The following is a 20582-nucleotide window of genomic DNA, read 5'->3' on the forward strand; positions in this document are numbered from 1 at the left end:
CTGAGATATTACTCTTTCTGCAGAAGAAATAAACTCATGCACATCTGGGATGGCATGTGGGTGAGTAAATAATGAGAGAATTTTCATTTAACTGACACTCAGTAAAATATTGTAATTTAGCTTTCGTCCAGTGGATGGTGACAAAGCACTAGGCTATGGCGCATTATTGTGCTGAATGGACTCGCCCATGAACCCTCTTGAGGCGGTCGGTCACCATGGTGGTGGCATACAACAGCGAGCCCAGACGGCGCACCATCCGTCGCGTTTAGAGGCGAAAACACTATTTATAAACGCTGTCTTTGACCCTCCGCTGGCTTGCACATGGCTTAAAATGGACAGTCAGCCAGCGTACGATTTGCATTATTATTTTAAGATGGAAAACTGAAGAAGAAGGAATAGCGAGCAAGGCACAAACGGAATGCTGAAAAATGCTCGCGTCTGCGTAAAACAGAAACCTACCGCTTCCCTGCAGAACCGTTTCGTTAACACAAAAATCGGCTGTCAACTCGTTGCTGTAACCTCAGCGGCTGGAACAGGAAAGCAGACTGTCTGCTGTTGTAAGACTGGGACCAGGGACATTAAGAAAGCTCCGGGCTCAGGCTGTGGCCTGGGGACAGAGGCTCTATCTTCTGCGGCTGCACCCATATAAAACGAGTGTTTTTGTACAGTTTTAAAGCCACTTCTGAGATTCGCTTCGGATTATTGAACTTTTCAAAACCATGGCGTCCTATGTGGACAGCAGTTTTCGGCAGGCGGTGATGGTGGCTCCGTCAGAGAGGACGCAACAGGTCAGAAGACTGTCTTTTAAATCATTTATTATGCACACTGCTGGCTGTTATGTATGTTACAGTGATGGCTGCGTCTCTGCTCTTAGTAGCACGGGCAGGCTTGATACATGTTCGTCTATATATTGTTGCATAGTAAACAGTGTGTAACTGTTTTGCCTCGTTAGTCATTCATCATCTGCATAAGATAAGGCTAATAATCTATTAAAATGCAGTGATATGAATTCACATGCATAGTCAATATGTAAACAGTTGCATGTTCACACACCTTACTCTGCTTAAAATGCTTTTATAATTCTGACACATGCGTTTTGTAATGAATGTGGTCTTTACTGATGCAGCCAACTGTATAAACTGTAAAAAGTCTTTAGCAGCAACACAAGCCATGACGGCTCAGCTTTGTGTATGCAAGTTTAACATGAATTACAACAATGCTTTCAGTGTGAGACAGAGTGGCGTTTATTCATATTATATTTGAGCAAAATATTGACATGTTCTGAAGGACATAGTGGTGACATTACCCTTTGAATAGTCTCCACCCTTTTAGCTCAACCGGCGACCAAAAAACAGTATTTCTTACCCCAGCTAAAACATATTGTGTGTCCAAGAACGTTCTGGAAAGGTTAGTTTATGGTTATACAAATAAAACGTAAAACAAAGCGAATGTTCATATAATGTTTGGTTCCCCCAAAATAACTCAGTGGGAACCAAACGCTAACATTAGGAAAACGTTCCGTGTTTGTTGGGTAATTTGCTTTCAGCAAGACTGAAGATGTTTGTTCAGGTCAAAATACATTTGCAATTGATGTTATTTCTTTTTAAACCATTTACATCGTTTGCGATGGTTTGGGTGAAGCTAAAGAAAAATAATCGATATTAATTAAATAATGTGTCGGGCACTTGAGGCGACAGGCTGCTTTGTCAGACATAATAGAGGCGATGCCATTCTTCTTCTTTACACATCTGGTTCATTCGATTTTGCCCGCATTTCTTCTACTTTCATAGATTACAGTGTTTCTCATATTTATTTGGCGTGTTTTGTCGAAAAACAACCAAGGCAGATCAGTATATGAACCTTTGAGTGCATTGTTTTTATACACTGGGTATGCATTTAGAAAGACAACTAGCAGGCTTGATTCACATTATGCATCCTTGAAATCACATAGTTCCCGTTTTATACAATACGTACATTATAAATACTTGCTAGTTGAGCCATAAGACATAACAAACCGATTGTGAAAGCTTTTATTCCTTGATAGATCTGATTTTGTACACTGGGTATACTCGCATCTGTTCTTGCACCCAGTGGTTTGTACCTGATTTAACCATTGCAGACAATAGACACATTTGAGGGCCAGTATGGTATTCATTAGCAAATGCAACAGCAAGACTAAGAATTGTATGCAGCTGCATTTCCTAAAGATTACGTGATATTCCAGGTCTGTTCCTATTGAGTGATGGAGCATTTAAAGGGATAGTTCACCCAAAAATGAAAATTCTCTCATCATTTACTCACCCTCCTGCCATCTCAGATGTGTATGAATTTCTTTCTTCTGCAGAACACAAATGTAGATTTTAAGAAGAATATCTCAGTTCTGTAGGTCAATACAGTGCAAGTGAATGGTGACCAAAACTTTGAAGCTCCAAAAAGCACATAAAGACAGTATAAAACTCCAGTGGTTTAACCCGTGTCTTCTGAAGTGATCTTATTGGTTTTTGGTGAGAACGGACCAACTTATAATTCCTTTCAAACTCGATCACCATTCCTAGTGTCATCTAGCGCTCTGCGCATGCGTCAAGCACTAGGAAGAGGAATCGAGCTTGAAATCATGATCGTTCCTAGAGACCGCAGTGGCAAGCTGTACAGTGAAAAGGGACTTATGTTTTGGTCTGTTCCCACCCAAAACTGATTTGATCGCTTCAGCAGACATGGACTAAACCACTGGAGTCTTATAGATTACTTTTATGCTACCTTTATGTGCTTTTTGGAGCTTCAAAGTTTTGGTCACCATTCACTTGCATTGTGAGGACCTACAGAGCTGAGAGATTCTTCTAAAAATCTTAATTTGTGTTCTGCAGAAGTAAGGATGGCATGAGGGTGAGCAAATGATGAGAGAATTTTCATTTTTGGGTGAACTATTCCTTGAAAGGCTTGAAGCACACGATTGAAAGAGTCACTAGCTGCAAAATTTATACGATATAGTGGAATTTATGATCTAATCAAGGTAATGTAACCCCTAAATCATGCGAAATGCATGATGTAATCACGGTCAGTTCATGTGGGCTAAAAGGAGCCATAAAGACACAATGTGTAAAGAAGACTCCTGTTTAGGGAATGACGCAGGCTTTTCTAATGGAGCTTGAAGCTCATTATGGCTCAACGACAACAACCTTAGTGCATTAACACAAAGCTGATGGATGGTGCAGGACTGGACATCTTAATGGGGCTAAACGTCACCCAGTTGGAATAGGTGATTTGGGGGAATGGTGTGGCTTGTACAGACTTTGGGACACTATTTTCAATGGCAGATGGGTACGCACGGGTCAAGAAGGATATAAATAGGCTGATGGCACTTTGTGCTTTGACCTTTTTGAGTTAGAAGATCAAAGAGCAAAAGGCCACATCTCTTATTGTTCCTAAGAGCCAGATCTTGGATATCTGGTAATGAGTGAGCTAAATATATCTATTGGCGTCAAGAGACAATGTCTGGCTACAGCTTTTATGATGCCCACAAAAATACTATAACAAGGTGGTCATCCTGGACTGATGGTTTCCTTCCGACAACTTCCTTTCTTTCACAGAAAGAGGAAGCGCATCAGAGGACCGTCAGAGCCTGACAAGGCTTAAGAAATCCCTTTTTCTTGTTTGCTTTAAAAAAAAAAAAATCCTCCTGCATTAATATGAAGCTGCTTTGTTTACTCACACAAATGCCTTGCCATTGAGCTGCAGGTGTCTTAGGAATTCTTAAAAAAAAAAAAAAAAAAATACAATTCTGTGTCCTTTTTCTCACTGTGTTGCTCCTCATGTTTTTTGTAATCAATGCTACATTTCAGCTATTTACAGTAAGAACTGCTGTTCTTGGCCTCAGAACTTGTTTTACTGTTACTGCATTTCTGCATTCTCTGGTCTTGTCCCATTCATTCAGTCAAGTGGAGTCACATGTTATGAATGGGAGTCATTGCTTTGACAGAAGTGCTTCGGACACATACTGTACATACATAAGCCTGTGTGAACAAAGAATGGTTTCAGTGACGTCTGCCATCTCAGTTTACATTGAGAGAATAGACTGACCAGCTGGGGAACATAAACAAATGATGACAACTGCCGTGTTAATACCAGAACATGTGCCACATCTTTCTTCTCCTCCGTCTTTGACTTAGACAATATTATCTTTAAACATACTGCCAAAATGGCCCGTGGAAGGCTGATTGTCAATATGGTTATATTGCACTAGTACTGGGCAAATCCTTTAGATGTTTATGTATTTTCTCTGAAATGTCTTAATAGGGCAAATCTTTTTTTCTCTCTCAACCAAACAGCCATTGTAGTCAAATACATTCAAAATGTTTTAAAACAGTAAAAATCTAGTTAAAAATATTCCACGCTGTTTTTCACAACATTAATTTAAGGGAGAATATTTAATGATTTCATTAAAAAAAAAAAAAAACACCCACCAAATTTGTGATTGAGAATGACACTTACAAATTAACTAATTGAAACAGAACAGTTTGAACCGATTCATAGAAATAAATAGAATTTACCAATTCTTAATGGCATTTTGCTACTTACTATTTAAGAGATTATAATTAAAACATTTGCTTAACACTCTCGTACTTGCGAGTCCCAAGACAGAAGGATCGCAAAACTAAAAAAAAAGAACTTGGGAAATGTAATGACCACATTTTTTTTTTTAAATCATCATAGTATTCACAATGTTGCTTAATTTTATATGTACAGCAAAATCATCACAAATATTTTGTGACTATTTGATATCACTCAGTTCTACTTCGTACCTTCTAGTCCAAAAAACATATTGGTCTTTTTCCAAACGATGGGTGGCCTACTCTAAAGTTGGCCAACCACAAGATTCATTTGTTAATTAGATGCAAAAGATGGCTTAATGACTAATTAATGACTTAAGTGGGAATTTCACTATGATGAAGTAAGGCAATAAAATCATTTTAGGGCATTCTATTCCAGTTGTTGCTGCACTAACAGTATTTGACTGTGTTTCCATTTGCCTGTCGGTAAGTGAATCTAATAAGCGCACCCAATGAGGTGGAATGCAATATTTGAATGCACCTCTGGAACCTTAAGTGCTCATCACATGCTTATTTTACTGACAAATATAAAAGGTGCTTCACACAAGCTACAGTCACATCACTGAGAGACTGTCGCAACTTTCTTATAAGAGAAACTATTCTCAGGAGACCGCAGAAAATATAGCCTTTGTTTAATTTCCAGCATCGCAAGTGGTGCTTGTAGAATATAGATATGATGTAAAAAAAAATGTTTGCATGTTTAGGGGTTACTACTTTAGTGTTGTTCAAAATAATTTTGCTCTCCAAATATGGATGGAAATTGTAAGGAATTTAACTATTCTGATTCCAGTAAGAGTTTCCAATTTCATAACTATTCCACTAACAGGTTCATTTCAGGACATGCTGAAATTAATGACTTCAAATCAAAATCAAATCACTTTCAAATCACTTTTATTGTCACACAACCATATGCACAAGTGCAACAGTACGTGAAAGTCTTGGGTGCAGTTTCGAGCAACACAGCAGTCATGACAGTGATGAGACATACCAATTTACAATTTACAAATTGTAAATTTGTTTGACTTGCTTGCAGTTCTGCGATTAATTGAAGAACCGCTCTGAACAAGTGTCTAAGTGACTCTGATTCAAACAGCGAACTAATTCAAGATTGATTTGTGAGTCATTTTGACCATTTTATTAAAAAGAACTTGCTCAAAAGAGTCCATTCACAGTCATTCTGTTGTTAATTGAATTTTTTGTATTTTCTTTTTTTGTATTTTTTATTTTTTTTTTACAAGTAATTTAATGACTTTCATTTAGATTAAGTCAGTTTTATTGAGCCGACATGATTAAGTTGGATTAGGTCAAATTTATATACTATACTAGTTTTAATTCAGCTTCATTAATTCATCAAACTCGATTTACTAAGGTTTATTTAATTAATTTTCTTATGTTGGTTCAACTTAATTTATTTTAGTTTCCATTAGTATATGTTGCATTAACACCACAAAAAGTATTCAAATGGGACTACAAAACTTCCATTTTGCAAAACTTTCATATTACAAATTTGAATTAACAGAACGCAATAAAATCGAGTTGTGACAAAATTTTCTAGAATTAAAATGAACAAGCAGTTTGAGAATCGATGTCACTTGTTTCACTGAATAGTTGTCATTGCGTGCAACCAGTAAGGACAACGCAGTAGAAAGATTCACAAAGATGTCACATTTAGACTGCAAGCTCACAATTTTAATAAGGCATTATGTCTTTTGCAGTGGCACTATATATTCAATAGGAGCACAGAGCTGCCAGTGAAGCACAATATTTGGTCTGTGTCAGCGGAAGAACGCAGACAAACATAAAAATCATTCAATCCCATTGTTTTTTTTTTTTTTTTTTTTAATAAAACAGATTCTGATAAAATAGAACAGGTTCCCTATTTGCAGCACACTTTATACAAAATCAAGTCACAACAAGAGGGAAACAGGCTCATGACTGAATATGAATGCTATCGTAGAGTGAGAGGGAAGATTTAAATAACTTAAGCAGGGCAAAGTAGGGCAACAGTATAGTGGTTGGCAGCCCACGTCCCTTCCCGTAGTTCTTTTGATCACTTGTGTCAGAGGAGAGCTCATCCTCACTTTGATCTGATGCACTGTTTCTCTGCTCTGATCCATTTGTTAGAATCTCTCTGTCTCAGTAATCTCCCTCAATGGATGAAACCTCTTGCTCTGAAGTTACAGCAAAAATGAATCTCTGAAGCATGATCTAGCTTCTTACAACCACGATACACTGACATGCTTTCATTAGTGGAGCTTGCCAATAATAATATTCCTAAATTCTTCATACTTAAAGGTGCAATATGTAAAAAGTTTCATGTAATATTTGTCCTTTTTTTGCCAATGTGTTGAACGGCTGTAACGCAACTTAAAAAATGATCCCTTCCCGGACTTCCTAGGTTGCCTATTAAAGCCTGTAGACTGATTTTCATGCGAAGGGAGCGGGTCGCTTTTGCCGGGATAATCCAAAGGATGTAACGTTTATGCGTGCTCCCGAGAGCCTTGCCACAGTGCTTCTCTTCCGCTATTCAACAGCGACAAACTGCAACACTAGCTAACGTTATCTTAGAGATGGAATCCAGCAAACATCCGGCTCCCAGCAAAACACCAACTCCTACACAAACTCAGAGTAAGCCAAAAAAAAACAAAAAATTTTTTTTTTTTACTGAACCCCTCTAGCTAAGCGGGAACATGATCGTGGTCGATCAATAGACGGCAGTCATGGAATTAGCCCACAATACAAAAAAACATATCATTTGTATGCACAAAGATGTTTTAAATTAAAACTAAATACACAATACTAGGAGAAAAGCATCAGTGTGCTTTTTTGGAACGCTCAATTCTGTAAAATTATTGTTTGGCTTACTTTTGAAAAAAATGCTGGCAAATTTCCCTGTTTTAAATTAAATAAATTACCAAACAGATAAAGCATTAAATAAATAAAAAAATAATTAATTAACAAACAAACAAAATATATTTTAGACCTATATACATGCCTTTTCTTTACACCAACTTAAATTAGTCTTACCCTGTTCTGTAGACGAAGCAATCACTGAATGATATGCTCAGAATATTCTACACTTTTTTCAAGACTATAAACTATCAGAACTATTTGTCCAATGCTGAGTTCACTTTCAGAAAGCTTTTGAACCTTTTAAAACTTTTAAATATTTGAAATCTAACCCTCTTTACCTCAGATCGCATTTGCTGAGCTTCTTCAGAAAATGTAATTTGAATTATGACGCTAAAATTAATTTTAGATGACAATCAAGTTCAGTTGTTCAGTTAAAAGTTGCTGGACAAATATGAGGGAAATAATGCAGTTGTGATGGCGATGATTTCTTTAGATTAGATGATTGTTCAAAATAGCCTATTGAATATCAGGAATGTATCATATATGTAAACCCTGATATTACACTGCATCAATGTTTCTTTAATAGCTGTGCACACAGCATATACACATCAATGGATGGTCCTTATACTAAGACTGAAAGTTTCCCCCACTACTTAGTGCAGGTTGCCAGCTTGAACAGGGCCATGACGATTCGCTTTTGGGTTGGAACCGGGAACAACCTGCAATAGGTGCAACATCAGGACCAATATTACAGTCCTATCAGAAGGGCAACTGTTCCCTTTTGATTGTAATTCCTCGTCTTCTGATTGCATTTATTAGTGAAATTAAAATAACAGTAAGCTGGCAAATTTCTATGAATTGTCTCAATACACTCTCCATTTTACCAAAACTTCAGAGGAAAAAAAATTAGGGACATCTGGGAGGCGAAAGGTACACGATTAGCGATAAACACACATTTCTGTATGGAAACGGCTTAAGGGCAGCTTTCTTTTGCGATAAACCAAAACTTATGCGACAGAGTGTTTTTTTAGGCATGACGTCATCACACACACCATTTTTATTGATAAAAGGCCATTTGAATTAAACTTTTTTTTTTTTTTTTTTACACATTTTCACTTTGTCGATAACAAAATAGCGCGAAAAGTGTATGGAAACTAGGCTATTGTTACACGTTCGTACATATTCATATATAAAAAGTGTCTATATATCTATTCACTTCAGTAAAATGCCTAAGTGTTCTAAGAACACAGCAGTTCTCTTTTTTCTTACAGTTTGTCAACTGCACACCAAAATAGTTAAAAAACAGGAGCTGATATTAAAAATAGATTTACATATTTAACACAGATCTAGTGATCTGATTAAATTGACAAAAACGATCAAACGATTAACTCACAATGTAAAAAGCATAACTTAATGAAGACTTGTGCTGATATTAAGTCCACTTACAATGTGTGCTTAAAAGAAGGATTGTCCATTGTTTTTTGTTTCTGCAGTGTATTTCATGTAATGCTCCAATCAAGAACGATTTGCCAATAAATAACACTTGTTTGTGTGTTCCTCATCTCTAGATTATTAATTTAGAACAACATCAATGCCAATAAAAAAAACATGGATAAATGAACATTGTTGAAAGCAACTTGGTAGAAATGAACGGAGCCGCGTTGAGTAGACTTTCTGAATGACGACCTGTTAGTAAGGGTTGTTTCGGCTCATGAAACTCACCTGTGATGGGCTGGGTGGTCGCTTAATCAGCCCAAAGTAACAAAACGCAAAGAATACTGAAAACATATTCACCATTTGGACTCGGTATGGGTTTAGCTTGGAAAAGTGCTGGGGACGAAAATCATCTTTTTAAAGAGTGCGGCGGACGTGTCCCCCATGTCCCCCATGGCTGCTATGCCCTTGAATGACTTCACTATACAAATAATTGTGTCTGCATGACTTTGTTACAACTTATACAGTTGAAATCAGAAGTTTATATATGCCTTAGCCAAATACATTTAAACTCAGTTTTTCACAATTCCTGACATTTAATCGTAGAAAACATTCCCTGTCTTGGGTCAGTTAGGATCACTACTTTATTTTAAGAATGTGAAATGTCAGAATAATAGTAGAAAGTATGATTTGTTTCAGCTTTTATTTCTTTCATCACATTCCCAGTGAGTCAGAAGTTTACATACACTTTGTTAGTATTTGGTAGCATTGCCTTTAAATTGTTTAACTTGGGTCAGATGTTTTGGGTAGCCTTCTACAAGCTTCTCACATTAAGTTGCTGGAATTTTGGCCCATTCCTCCAGACAGAACTGGTGTAACTGATTCAGGTTTGTAGGCCTCCTTGCTCGCACACTTTTCAGTTCTGCCCACAAATTTTCTGTCGTATTGAAGTCGTGGCTTTGTGATGGCCACTCCAATACCTTGACTTTGTTGTCCTTAAGCCATTTTGCAACAACTTTGGAGGTATGCTTGGGGTCATTGTCCATTTGGAAGACCCATTTGTGACCAAGCTTTAACTTCCTGACTGATGTCTTGAGATGTTGCTTTAATATATCCACATAATTTTTCTTCCTCATGATGCCATCTATTTTGTGAAGTGCACCAGACCCTCCTGCAGCAAAGCACCCCCACAACATGATTCTGCCACCAACATGCTTCACGGTTGGGATGGTGTTCTTCGGCTTACAAGCCTCACCCTCTTTCTCCTCCAAACATAACGAGTCTTTATGGCCAAACAGTTCAATTTTTGTTTCACCAGACCAGAGGACATTTATCCAAAAAGTAAAATCTTTCTCACCATGTGCACTTGCAAACTGTAATCTGGCTTTTTTTATGGCACTTTTAGAGCAGTGGCTTCTTTCCTAAGCAGCCTTTTAGGTTATGTCGATATTAGACTCGTTTTACTGTGGATATAGATACTTGTCTACCTGTTTTCTCCAGCATCTTCACAAGGACCTTTGCTGTTGTTTTGGAATTGATTTTCACTTTTCGCACCAAACTACATTCATCTCTAGGAGACAGAATGCTTCACCTTCCTGAGTGGTATGATGGATGCGTGGTCCCATGGTGTTTAAACTTGCGTATTATTGTTTGTACAGATGAACATGGTACCTTCAGGCTTTGGAAATTACTCCCAATGAGGTCTGAGGTCTTGGCTGATTTCTTTTGATTTTCCCATGATGTCAAGCAAAGAGGCACTGAGTTACCTTAGTGTATGTAAACTTCTGACCCACTGGAATTGTGATATAGTTAATTAAATGTGAAACAATCTATCTGTAAACAGTTGTTGGAAAAATTACTTGTGTCATGCACAAAGTGTAGTTTGATAATATGAAATCTGTGGAGTGGTTAAAAAATGAGTGTATGTAAACTGCTGACTTCAACTGTAACTATGCAATCTTGGAACTAGCAAAAAGAACAAAATGAAGAAAAAAAAAATTAGATTAAATTTTTTTTATTTTTTTTTTTTATAGATTTCTAGGAACAAAACAGTGGAACGGTCAGAGCCAAAGCGTTGCATCCTTCACTGTGGTATGATAGCGATCTACGTAATGCTCAGTGCAGTGGTGGTCATGCATTGTTTTATTCCATGGTTTGTATAATCGGCCATAGCAGTTTGATGAACAAAGAGCCAAGACAGCCTATCCTTAACCTATTAATTTACATAATGTCAAGGCTGCAGAAATGTAAGCACTGAATCTGAATTCATCTCTCTGACAAAGAGCAACAGAGGAGCCTCAGATATTCTGTCTAATGGGAAGAAAGAAGAAAAAAACAATAAGACAGATTTCTTTAATTGTTCTGGTGCAATACATTTATTGAAATAGTGGCTCTGTTCTGGGTAGAAGTTGCCTGATTGCAACTAATCTGGGACTAGTTCCCTCAATTAAATCCTGTATTTGGGGAGAAACTACATAACTGGTCTGAGATCAGTGTTTAAAGCTACCTTTAACCAATAGTAATCCCTCCTGTGCCTTACCACTAGCATATGTGAATGTAGACCAAAGCATTAGCTGATTAATTACCTGATTACCTGCAGTGGGCTGAGGATTGTTTAAAAAGGCTTTGTTCATTCAGTATGTAGGCCAGTGTCCACAAACTCGATATCCAGTCTGCTGTATGTTTTTCTAGTTTCTGTTCAAATTATTTGGGAGTCTCATAAAAACATGTCCCAGTCATTGTCAATTAAAAGTGGAACAATCTGTCTGTAAACAGTTGTTGGACAAATTACTTGTGTCATGCGCAAAGTAGATGTTCTAAACGACTTGCCAAAACTATAGTTTGCTAATATGAAATCTGTGGAGAGCTTAAAAAATCAGTTTTAATGACTTCAACCTAAGGATATGTAAACTTCTGACTTTGACTGTATGTCACGACACAACATGTATGGCTATGCGACCCAATTTGGGTCTCGACCCATAGTTTAAGGAATGCTGAAATAAAGTGTTGGATAGAGGCTAGCTAAATTTTGATGGCTGTATTTTATCGATTTGAAGTTCGTACAAATTGTATGCGAGTTGTCATGAGATGTTTCGGGCTGAAATATGACATGGACATTTTGACAGGTTTTGTGAAATCAACCTAGTGGCACACATTTTATGATTACACTTTAGCGCTTTTAATTGTGTTTTTCCCCTCTGTCTGTGTTTGTGGCTAGTCCGTTTGGCTAGAGAAGGAGCGCTCAGACACATGAGCTCAGGATTGTATTCCACTCTATCATGAACAATGGCACTTCTCCAGATAGAAAGCTCTCGTCATGAGGTCATATTCCCTTGTGCTCTGAAGGGGTCCATAGAAACTTATGTTATCATGTTTATGAGGTTCAGCATTGGATTTATGATGGCACGAATTTAGGCCAGTTGATGCCGTGGTCTAAGGGTGTGCGCACACTTGTAGTTTGGTTCTCTTGGTCTGGACCAAAAAAAGAAAATGATACATATAGTCCTGGTTCGCTTAGCGTTCACACTGGCATTTTTAACACCGAACCTAATGATACAACACAAAAGGCATCAGGAAAAAGTCACAACCTGTTTGGACAGCTTTTATGACGTATATTTTGCGACGGAACTTTCCGAACATCCAAAACAATGCTGGCTGCTGGGCGAAATGCGCTCGTTATATTTATATATGTATATATGGTGGTATTTTTACCAGCTGAGAACAGAAGAGCTAATAAAATGTGTAAAGGAGTCAAAACAGTGCCAGTAATTCCTCCGTTGCACACACAAACGAAGATATGCTGCAAGGACGGCTGACGGCGTTTCCGACGCCTGTACCGAAATGTAATGGGCAACATAGCTCCTATGATGAGAAGAACCAGGTATGCTTGAGGTCGGTATTAGGCAAATTAATTCCTGTTTTTGATCCGTTTCGACATCTTTGGTCCATGTTGCGTTCATATATCAATCGAACCGCACCAGAGTTCGTTTGGAAGCGGACCGAGACCCACTATTCAGGCGGTCTCGGTCCGCTTGTTTGGTGCACACCAAGGTTCGGATGGCAGCGTTCACACTTATTCAAATGATCTGCACTATCAGAGCAATCGCACCAGAGTTCATTTTAATCGAACCAAACCTGCCAAGTGTGAACACACCCTAAAAAGCATTTCTCAGTCTCAGCCCAGACCGATGTCTCGTTCTCTTGCCCATATCAGAACAGTCTTGCTTTAAAATGTTGCCTATAGCTCACTACTGTTTGAAAGAGTCTGTACTGTTTGAAAGTCTGGTCTATCTTTCAGTTTGATGTGTAATAATTTGGTACTTACTGTATCCATTCCAAACAATTATAATGTCTAAAAGTGTTTAAGTTGTTTTGTATCATTGTAGTAATAAATGTAATGGCACTTTTTCCTTATCTGAACTGATAATTATTATTAAGTGTTGGGTGGTCTCAATTGGTTAACCATCTCAAGTATCTCAATTGACTCAATTGATTTTCTTTCACTATGGCCTAGACTGCAATGTGGCTAGTCACGTTTTAAGGTGTCCTTTCATGAACTAAGCAGCCAAGAACTAAAAATAACACTCCATTTTTAATGCTTTCTAATCCAGACTAGTCTAATTCTTTTTCACTGGAATTTCTGACAGTTTGCCTTTTGTACCCTACACTTTCACGGGACTGGAAGAGCTGTGTTGTCCCTCGGGTGAGTGTTATCCTGGGCTGAACCTCTGGGTGGATTCCCTGCACCAGAGTCAAGGTTTCCCTGGTAACCATGGTCCTGGCTTTCATTATATATTTCAGATTCAGATTAATTTGCCTACTAGTTGTGTTTGACCTGGGACCAGTAACACAAATATCAGCAAAAGAGTGCACTTTGTTTATGGTTGTATGCTTGACAATGCAATTTGGATATTATTTTCAGTCTTCTGTGATGTCACAGGATCCAAACAGACATTGACCCTGGATGACACAGGACCTTTGATTTTCTCTAATGGGAAGCAATTTTCCTCAATCTACTCTTCTTGAGGGCAAGAGTTACTCATTACATTATCATGATATCACTTCATACTATGAATTGAGTTATAATGTGATGCTGTAATATTTTATCTGACGTGTAATAGAAAGTGCTGAACATACGTTCACTACCAGTCAAAAGATTGGACACACCTTCTCATTCTTTATTGTTACAGATATAATGTGATGCTGTAATATTTTATCTGACTTGTAATAGAAAGTGCTGAACCTAAATACACTACCCATCAAAAGATTGGACACACCTGCTCATTCTTTATTGTTACAATTTTCCACATTTTAGAATAATAGTGTAGTCACACAACTAGTATAATAACACAGATGAATGAATTACAGCGAAGTTATGACCATAAAATCTTAAATTAAAATCTATCTTATATTTTATCTTTAACAAAGCCACCCATCCCTAAGCAGTTCCCATGTATGCTGGACTCTCACTGGACTCTCGTTGATTGCTTTTTCTTTGCTATTCGGTCCACTTCATCCATTAAAAGCAATCAATAAATAAAATATTTTGTAACGTTATTCATATGAAGGCACAATTTATATGCCTACAAAACTAATTTCATGCATCAAAGCATTATAACCTTTTTGATTAAAAGGTTTTTAAATTCAGTTAAGTATGCTTTTGACTAATAGTGTGTTCTATAATTAGTGAATAAAAAATTTAGCAGGTTTTGAATCTTCTCTTAAGATATGTTTAATTGTATGTATTTGGCTGATTTTGTATGATATAGTATTTAGCAGTTAGGCTTAGTATTTAGTATGTAGTCTCATCTTATCATTAAGTGTTTTTTTTTATGATGGTCTAAGTTGTAGTACACCAGATCAAATATGGCTTCTTATCTGTTTTACTGCCAGCTCTGCAGCTTATTTGATTTTTTTACAAAACTTAAGATGAGAATTTTGAGCACTGTAAACCCTAATGTTGTCATTACTGGAAAAATCATGTTGTCTTAATTAAACATTACTTGAAATGTCACGTTATTGACTCATAAATCAAACGTTTTCTTGAACTTATTTTTCTTAAAAATCCATAGACTTAAGATTTTAAGTGTTAATAACTCAAACTATTGAGTACAGAATTGAGGCTATAGGGAACACTCACAAGGCCTTGCGCTTGAATTATTTAGTTATGTTTCCTTGGTCAAAGGGAATTTATGGGGCCATTGAAATAATTGTTATTGAGAATTCATAGAGGTTTTAGCATTTTTGTAGAATTATTTGTGTTGTTTTGTTGCAAAAAGTTGTTTTGTGTGATGGTCACCATCAGGGTGATCTGTGTCCCCTTTGGTCAATTCGGACTCTGTTAACACTATCTCAGTAATTCTTGAGCATGTGCAACTGAAGTACAAACACGTATGCATTTCTGTGGAGAAATATCTTCATTTACTGTTTGAACTACAATCAGTTTTAAGCTTCATTGTTAAGCTGTGTTATTGTATGACCTAAATTTGAGTCTATTCAATTCAAATTAAGTTGAAACAAAAACATTAGGGCTTTTCACACTTATTCTAAACCCCCGGTAAACTGAATCCTGGTTTATCCAGTTTCCTGTTTCACACTGTTCATACTTTACTCTGGATTAATAATTAATTATAGGTATCCATGTTCTGATGTTTCACACTGTACATTTGTAAACCCTGGGTTAACGTGCTTATTTGCGGTGTCAATAACAATGATCGGACGAATGCATCTCTGCTTTTCTGTGAAATGTCGGCAAGCAAATCATCTCAGTTTGCCTTTCATCTTCTGAAATATGCCACGAAAACACAGAATACCATCTCTTCATCATTTAAGTTACCGCGTTTGCCACCACTGTTCAACACTTTACCAGTTTCCCTCAGACGGAGAAGGTAAACAGCACGGGAAAGTTTAGCCATGGTACAAACCAGATGAATATTTAATGAGGTAAGTACTGCAGCTATTTATGATTGGTTGTCTGTTGCTAAACAAATTTGAAACATTCCAACACTGCATCGTTTCACACTGTATACCTTTGGCACCACAACATGGGGTTTACCTCGCAAGTGTGGCACTAACCCTGTTCTGGAGCAGGGTTTTATAACACCGGGTAAAAAGCGGTGCTAACCCCCTTTCAAAATTACAAGCGTGAAACATTGCTTTACCCGAGGTTAAAAGTGGGGTTTAGAATGAAGATAACCTGGGGTTAAGCGCAGTGTGAAAAGCCCTTTTTAAGTAGCAAATCGGAGTTAAGTCTACTTGCATCTAGTTACCTTAACATAGATAGTTAAGTTCCTTCTACATCACAACACCAAGTCAAGTGAACTTGATTACATAAGTTTTGGAGATGCCATTATTCAATTCAGTGGAAGGACCAAGTTTATTCATTCAATTGAGTAGAATCAACTTATTAGGGTTTTCAGTGAAAGTCATCATTCTAAATGAAGTTCTGTTCTCTTGCATGTTTTTACACCATCCATCTTTATATGAGGACAGAAAGGTGGCTTTCACAGATAGTCTATAGATGGATGGATTCTCTTTTTTGAATATTAGATAGCACCCTGCTTGTATGGATCCTAATTTTTTTTTTTTTTTTTTGCACTAAAGATGTTGTGACTCTAAACTGTGGTAGCAAATCTTGTTTGTTAAGCTTTGCCCTGTCACACTAAGCACTATTGTGCAGCTATTTTACTATTTTAGTCCTAATCTCCTGTGCCTAATAAAACCAATTAGCTTAAGCCTGTCTTCGCTGGCCGGTTTGTATCTGATCTGTAGAAGGATTTGAACTAGGTTAGGAACTGAACAACAGGAAAACCCTCATGTTGGCCCCGTCACAGACCTGTGCTTTGTGAATATAACCCAGATTTTATTTACAATAGCAGATCATAATTATCCATACAGTGGCTTGGTCCACTGCAAATATTTCAGAAACATTCTGTTTTATTGTACTACAAAGCTATTAAGTCGCAAGTACATCTTTCACGAACTAGCTGATAAATCCCTGTTTATGGCATGTGGTTAAGTTATAAAGGCTCACTGATTGTTTAAAGCAGTAGCTTCAGCTGTTCGCAAGGCAAACAGAATGGCCCCCATGGCCTGGTGCCAATTTGAGGGGGACTAGAATAAAAATCTAGAATAAAACTGCTTTTATAAGGTTACTGCTATGACTGGAGTCTTCATCTCTTGTGAGTGGCTATGATTTTATACATATATTGCAAAATTTCAATTAATTTATTTGGGAGTACAATAAATTGCCGTAATCATATAGTTTTCATGACTTTCGCTTTAGTTAAAGGTTCTTGAATGTGCATTTTTCTACTGAAGCAAACGGAGCACGGTACTAAAATACTCAGCGCAGTTCAGCTACAGCACTGCCCCACTAATTAGTGTGAAATAGGGCTATGCAATGAATTGCTCTAAAATTGCAATATGAGCATGTGTAATTTGTAAATCACAGAAAGCTGGAATTTTTTTAATTTATTTTTTTACTCTTAATTCTGTGATGTTTAATTCACCAGATTGCAGTGCACAAAAAAGGGATCTGTCTGAGAGCAGAAGTGAAAAACAAAAAGGCACAAACAAATAGGCCTAGCCTAACTGACTTTATCATTTATACAACGACAATTTTTCCGTCCTGAAATGTTTTCTCCACACTGAAATGCATTTATTGGAAGTTAAATTTGTGAATAAGGAAAAACATTTGGCAAAATCACAATTTCAAAATCACAATCGCAATTAGGGCTGGATGTTATGACAAAATATATTGTGGATTTTGCTATATTGTGTATATCGCAATGTTTAAATACTGTATCTATGTGTGTGGCATGTGCATAATTATCAGCGGGCAGTGAGACTGAGATAATTGTAGAGATATAGACAGTGTTTTTCAGGCACTGAAAATAATATTCAGCAAATTCAGTGTCATTCATCTTGTGATCAGTGCTTCATGAGCACTAAATTTGCTTATCTGACACACGCATCTGTGTTTCACATGAGTGCAGCAGGCTTCCTGATATCTTCGCTACAGAGATAGGAAAGCGCAGAGCGGGATCACTCGCGGTGAAGACCACAAAACATACATGAGTCACGTGACCCATTTGAAAAATAATAATAAAAAATTGTGATACAGGTATGTATCATTATCGAGTTATAAAATTATTCATATCTTGATATAAGATTTTGGTCAAATCTCCCACCCCTAATCGCAATATCTATCCAAAAATTGCAATATGACTTTTTTGACCATATTGCACAGCCCTAGTGTGAAACACACAGCACATCCAGTGTTGTCTAATTCTTGAATTAATAACTCTAATGAGCCCGTTCTTTTGGATCTTGTGCACAACATACAGTGTGTTCAGTGTAGTCCAGTTCCCAAACCAATGACTCCTATGAAACAGTTCTTTTGAATCTACAACACAACATACAGTGCAGTGCAGTGACCAGTGCAGTTGGATTCTTTTTAGTAAAACTGACTTCCGCCATTTCCAACTTAAAGCTTGTTAAGGCTCCTGACACTTAAATCAGGCAGTTCAGTTAAGCCGGTGTCACACTAAGAGACTCAAAACAACTCTGTTTTGGCCGAGGGTCACACACTGAGATCTCACTCTTTTCAGTCGGAGGTTTGACGCGCTTGCCGGATAAGAACGGTGGAGGGGTGACCGATATAACAACTCACCGCAACTCTCTCTCTCTGATTCTCTGTCACATGGAGCTCACCGAAATAACAACATGAGTACTGTGTGAGCATAAAAAAATTAATCACATCCTAAATCACTTTATTCCAATTGAGTAACTTTGCCTTGTGTAAGTGCGTGATCCCGTTTATCCCTTCGATGCTTGCCGTAGAACGCGTATGCCCATATGCAGCTTTCAGTGAGTAAAGAAATAATGTTTAAAAAAACAGACTGTTGTGCTTTCACTTTCTGATTTCATTCGTCATTTTAGTGTCTGAGAGAAAGGCAGGAAAATCGTTTGGTGACAAAATCACTTTTGATTAGAGATGGGCACTACAAATAGCGACGCTATTAGCTTAACTACATTTCTGAGTAGTGAGGCGGTAGCTTTGCTAGTTTTTAAATCAAGTAGCTTTTCATTAGCAAAGCTATATTTTTGAATAGGGAGCGGCATAGCTTTGACAAAAGCTACACCACTACATCATAAATCACTCCGGTGTTAAGAAATGAATCACAATACACAATACAGACACAAATGAATTGCTCATTTGAGTCGGTTCTTTACAATGAATTGGTCAAACGTGATAGCAAAGCAGTCTGAATGGGTTCGCGATTCAGTCTGAATGACTCGGAAAGCTCACGCACGCACTGCTGAATCATTTGGTGCGTGAGCTCGCTTGCTGAAACGCTCACAGAATATTTTAAAATATGGAAAATAAAGATAATGCTGGTTGCAGTGGATCTACAATCAATGGAAACAAAACCTGCAAATGTGTCCTATCGTTTGCTAGTGATGAATAAGGCCTTTATTAAGTTAAACTCGTGTGCAGCTTGTGAACAGTACTGCAGGTAAAGACATTTTACCACCAAAAGTGTATCAAAACATTTAGTAGCCTACACGAAAACACATAAAAAAGTACCATGGCATTACCATGTTTTTTGCACACGCACCATTACCTGGGGGCACCATGTTAAGACAATGGAGTATGAATAAGTTAATCTTAGAGTAATGTACCATAGTAATACCATGGTATTCTATGAATTACCTTGAAGCACTATTTAAATTCAGTTGCACAGTAAATTAATATGGTAATCATATATTAAATTACCATGATAGTACCATGGTATTCTTTAATGTACTTTGAAGCACCATGTAGTCCTAAATACAGAATAGTACATAAATATGGTAATTGTATCTCAAAGTACCATGGTATTACCGTCCGATACCATCAGATATCACATTGTGACACCCAGATGGGCAGATGGGCTTCTGAACAGAATCTTCCAGTACATACAGAAATACAACAGCTAGACACAGAATTACAGGATAAGATGAATCGTATATGTGAGTTTTTATACTGGAATGTGCAAAGGAAATGATGTTCAAAATGGACATGGGTTTGTATGGGGTAGTATAAATATGAAAAATAAAATGTAAAAGTAGTGATTTTTCATTTTGACCACATGGGTTTGTATAGGTAGCGTGTATAAATATCAATTTTTTTTTTTACATGCACAAACATTTTATATTGCACCATACTGTACCATGGCTTAGATAAACATGTGATTAGTATATTAGATGCTTTGTTTATGACAATGCTCTGGTTGAAAAAAAATTGAAGTAGCTTAAATGTAGCAAGCTAATGAGGTGTAGCTTTTAGCTTGGCTTAACTAACTTTTTGTTGAGTAGTTGTTAGCTTAGCTAGCTACATTTTTGATTAGCTTGCCCAACACTGCTTTGGATTACAATCAGCGTTTGTGATGATATGCAGCTGAGTGCGATGACAACGTTCAGATCAGCTTGACATCTTGTCAGTTCTTCAGTAAATGAAGAAGCTTATTAATCTCACGATTCGGTTCGATGTATGATTTGAGGTTCACGATTCGATATAATTGCAATTCAAAATAATAACAGTTAAATGACAAAGTATGGCAGAAAATTGTGTTTATTTTTTTTAAATGTTTGTGCAAAATGCACTGTATCATTTCTCATCAAAATAAAGTTATTTAATACACA

The 20582-nt window shown here is 37.2% G+C and overlaps 1 protein-coding gene across 4 annotated transcripts in view; it reads left to right on the top strand.

The window, feature by feature from the left end:
* The first annotated feature begins 207 nt into the window (after positions 1–207).
* The window catches only part of LOC127418323 (rap guanine nucleotide exchange factor 2-like), a 185681-nt gene continuing 165306 nt past the window's right edge, over positions 208–20582 (top strand). For all 4 annotated transcript variants that reach the window (XM_051658872.1, XM_051658875.1, XM_051658874.1 and 1 more), the window contains exon 1: positions 208–788. In XM_051658872.1, the coding sequence (XP_051514832.1) occupies positions 720–788 (69 nt within the window). In that variant the 5' untranslated portion in view covers positions 208–719. The remainder of the gene's footprint in view (positions 789–20582) is intronic.

This window comes from Myxocyprinus asiaticus, chromosome 27 (genome assembly GCF_019703515.2).
Source record: "Myxocyprinus asiaticus isolate MX2 ecotype Aquarium Trade chromosome 27, UBuf_Myxa_2, whole genome shotgun sequence".
NCBI classification, from domain to species: Eukaryota; Metazoa; Chordata; class Actinopteri; order Cypriniformes; family Catostomidae; genus Myxocyprinus; species Myxocyprinus asiaticus.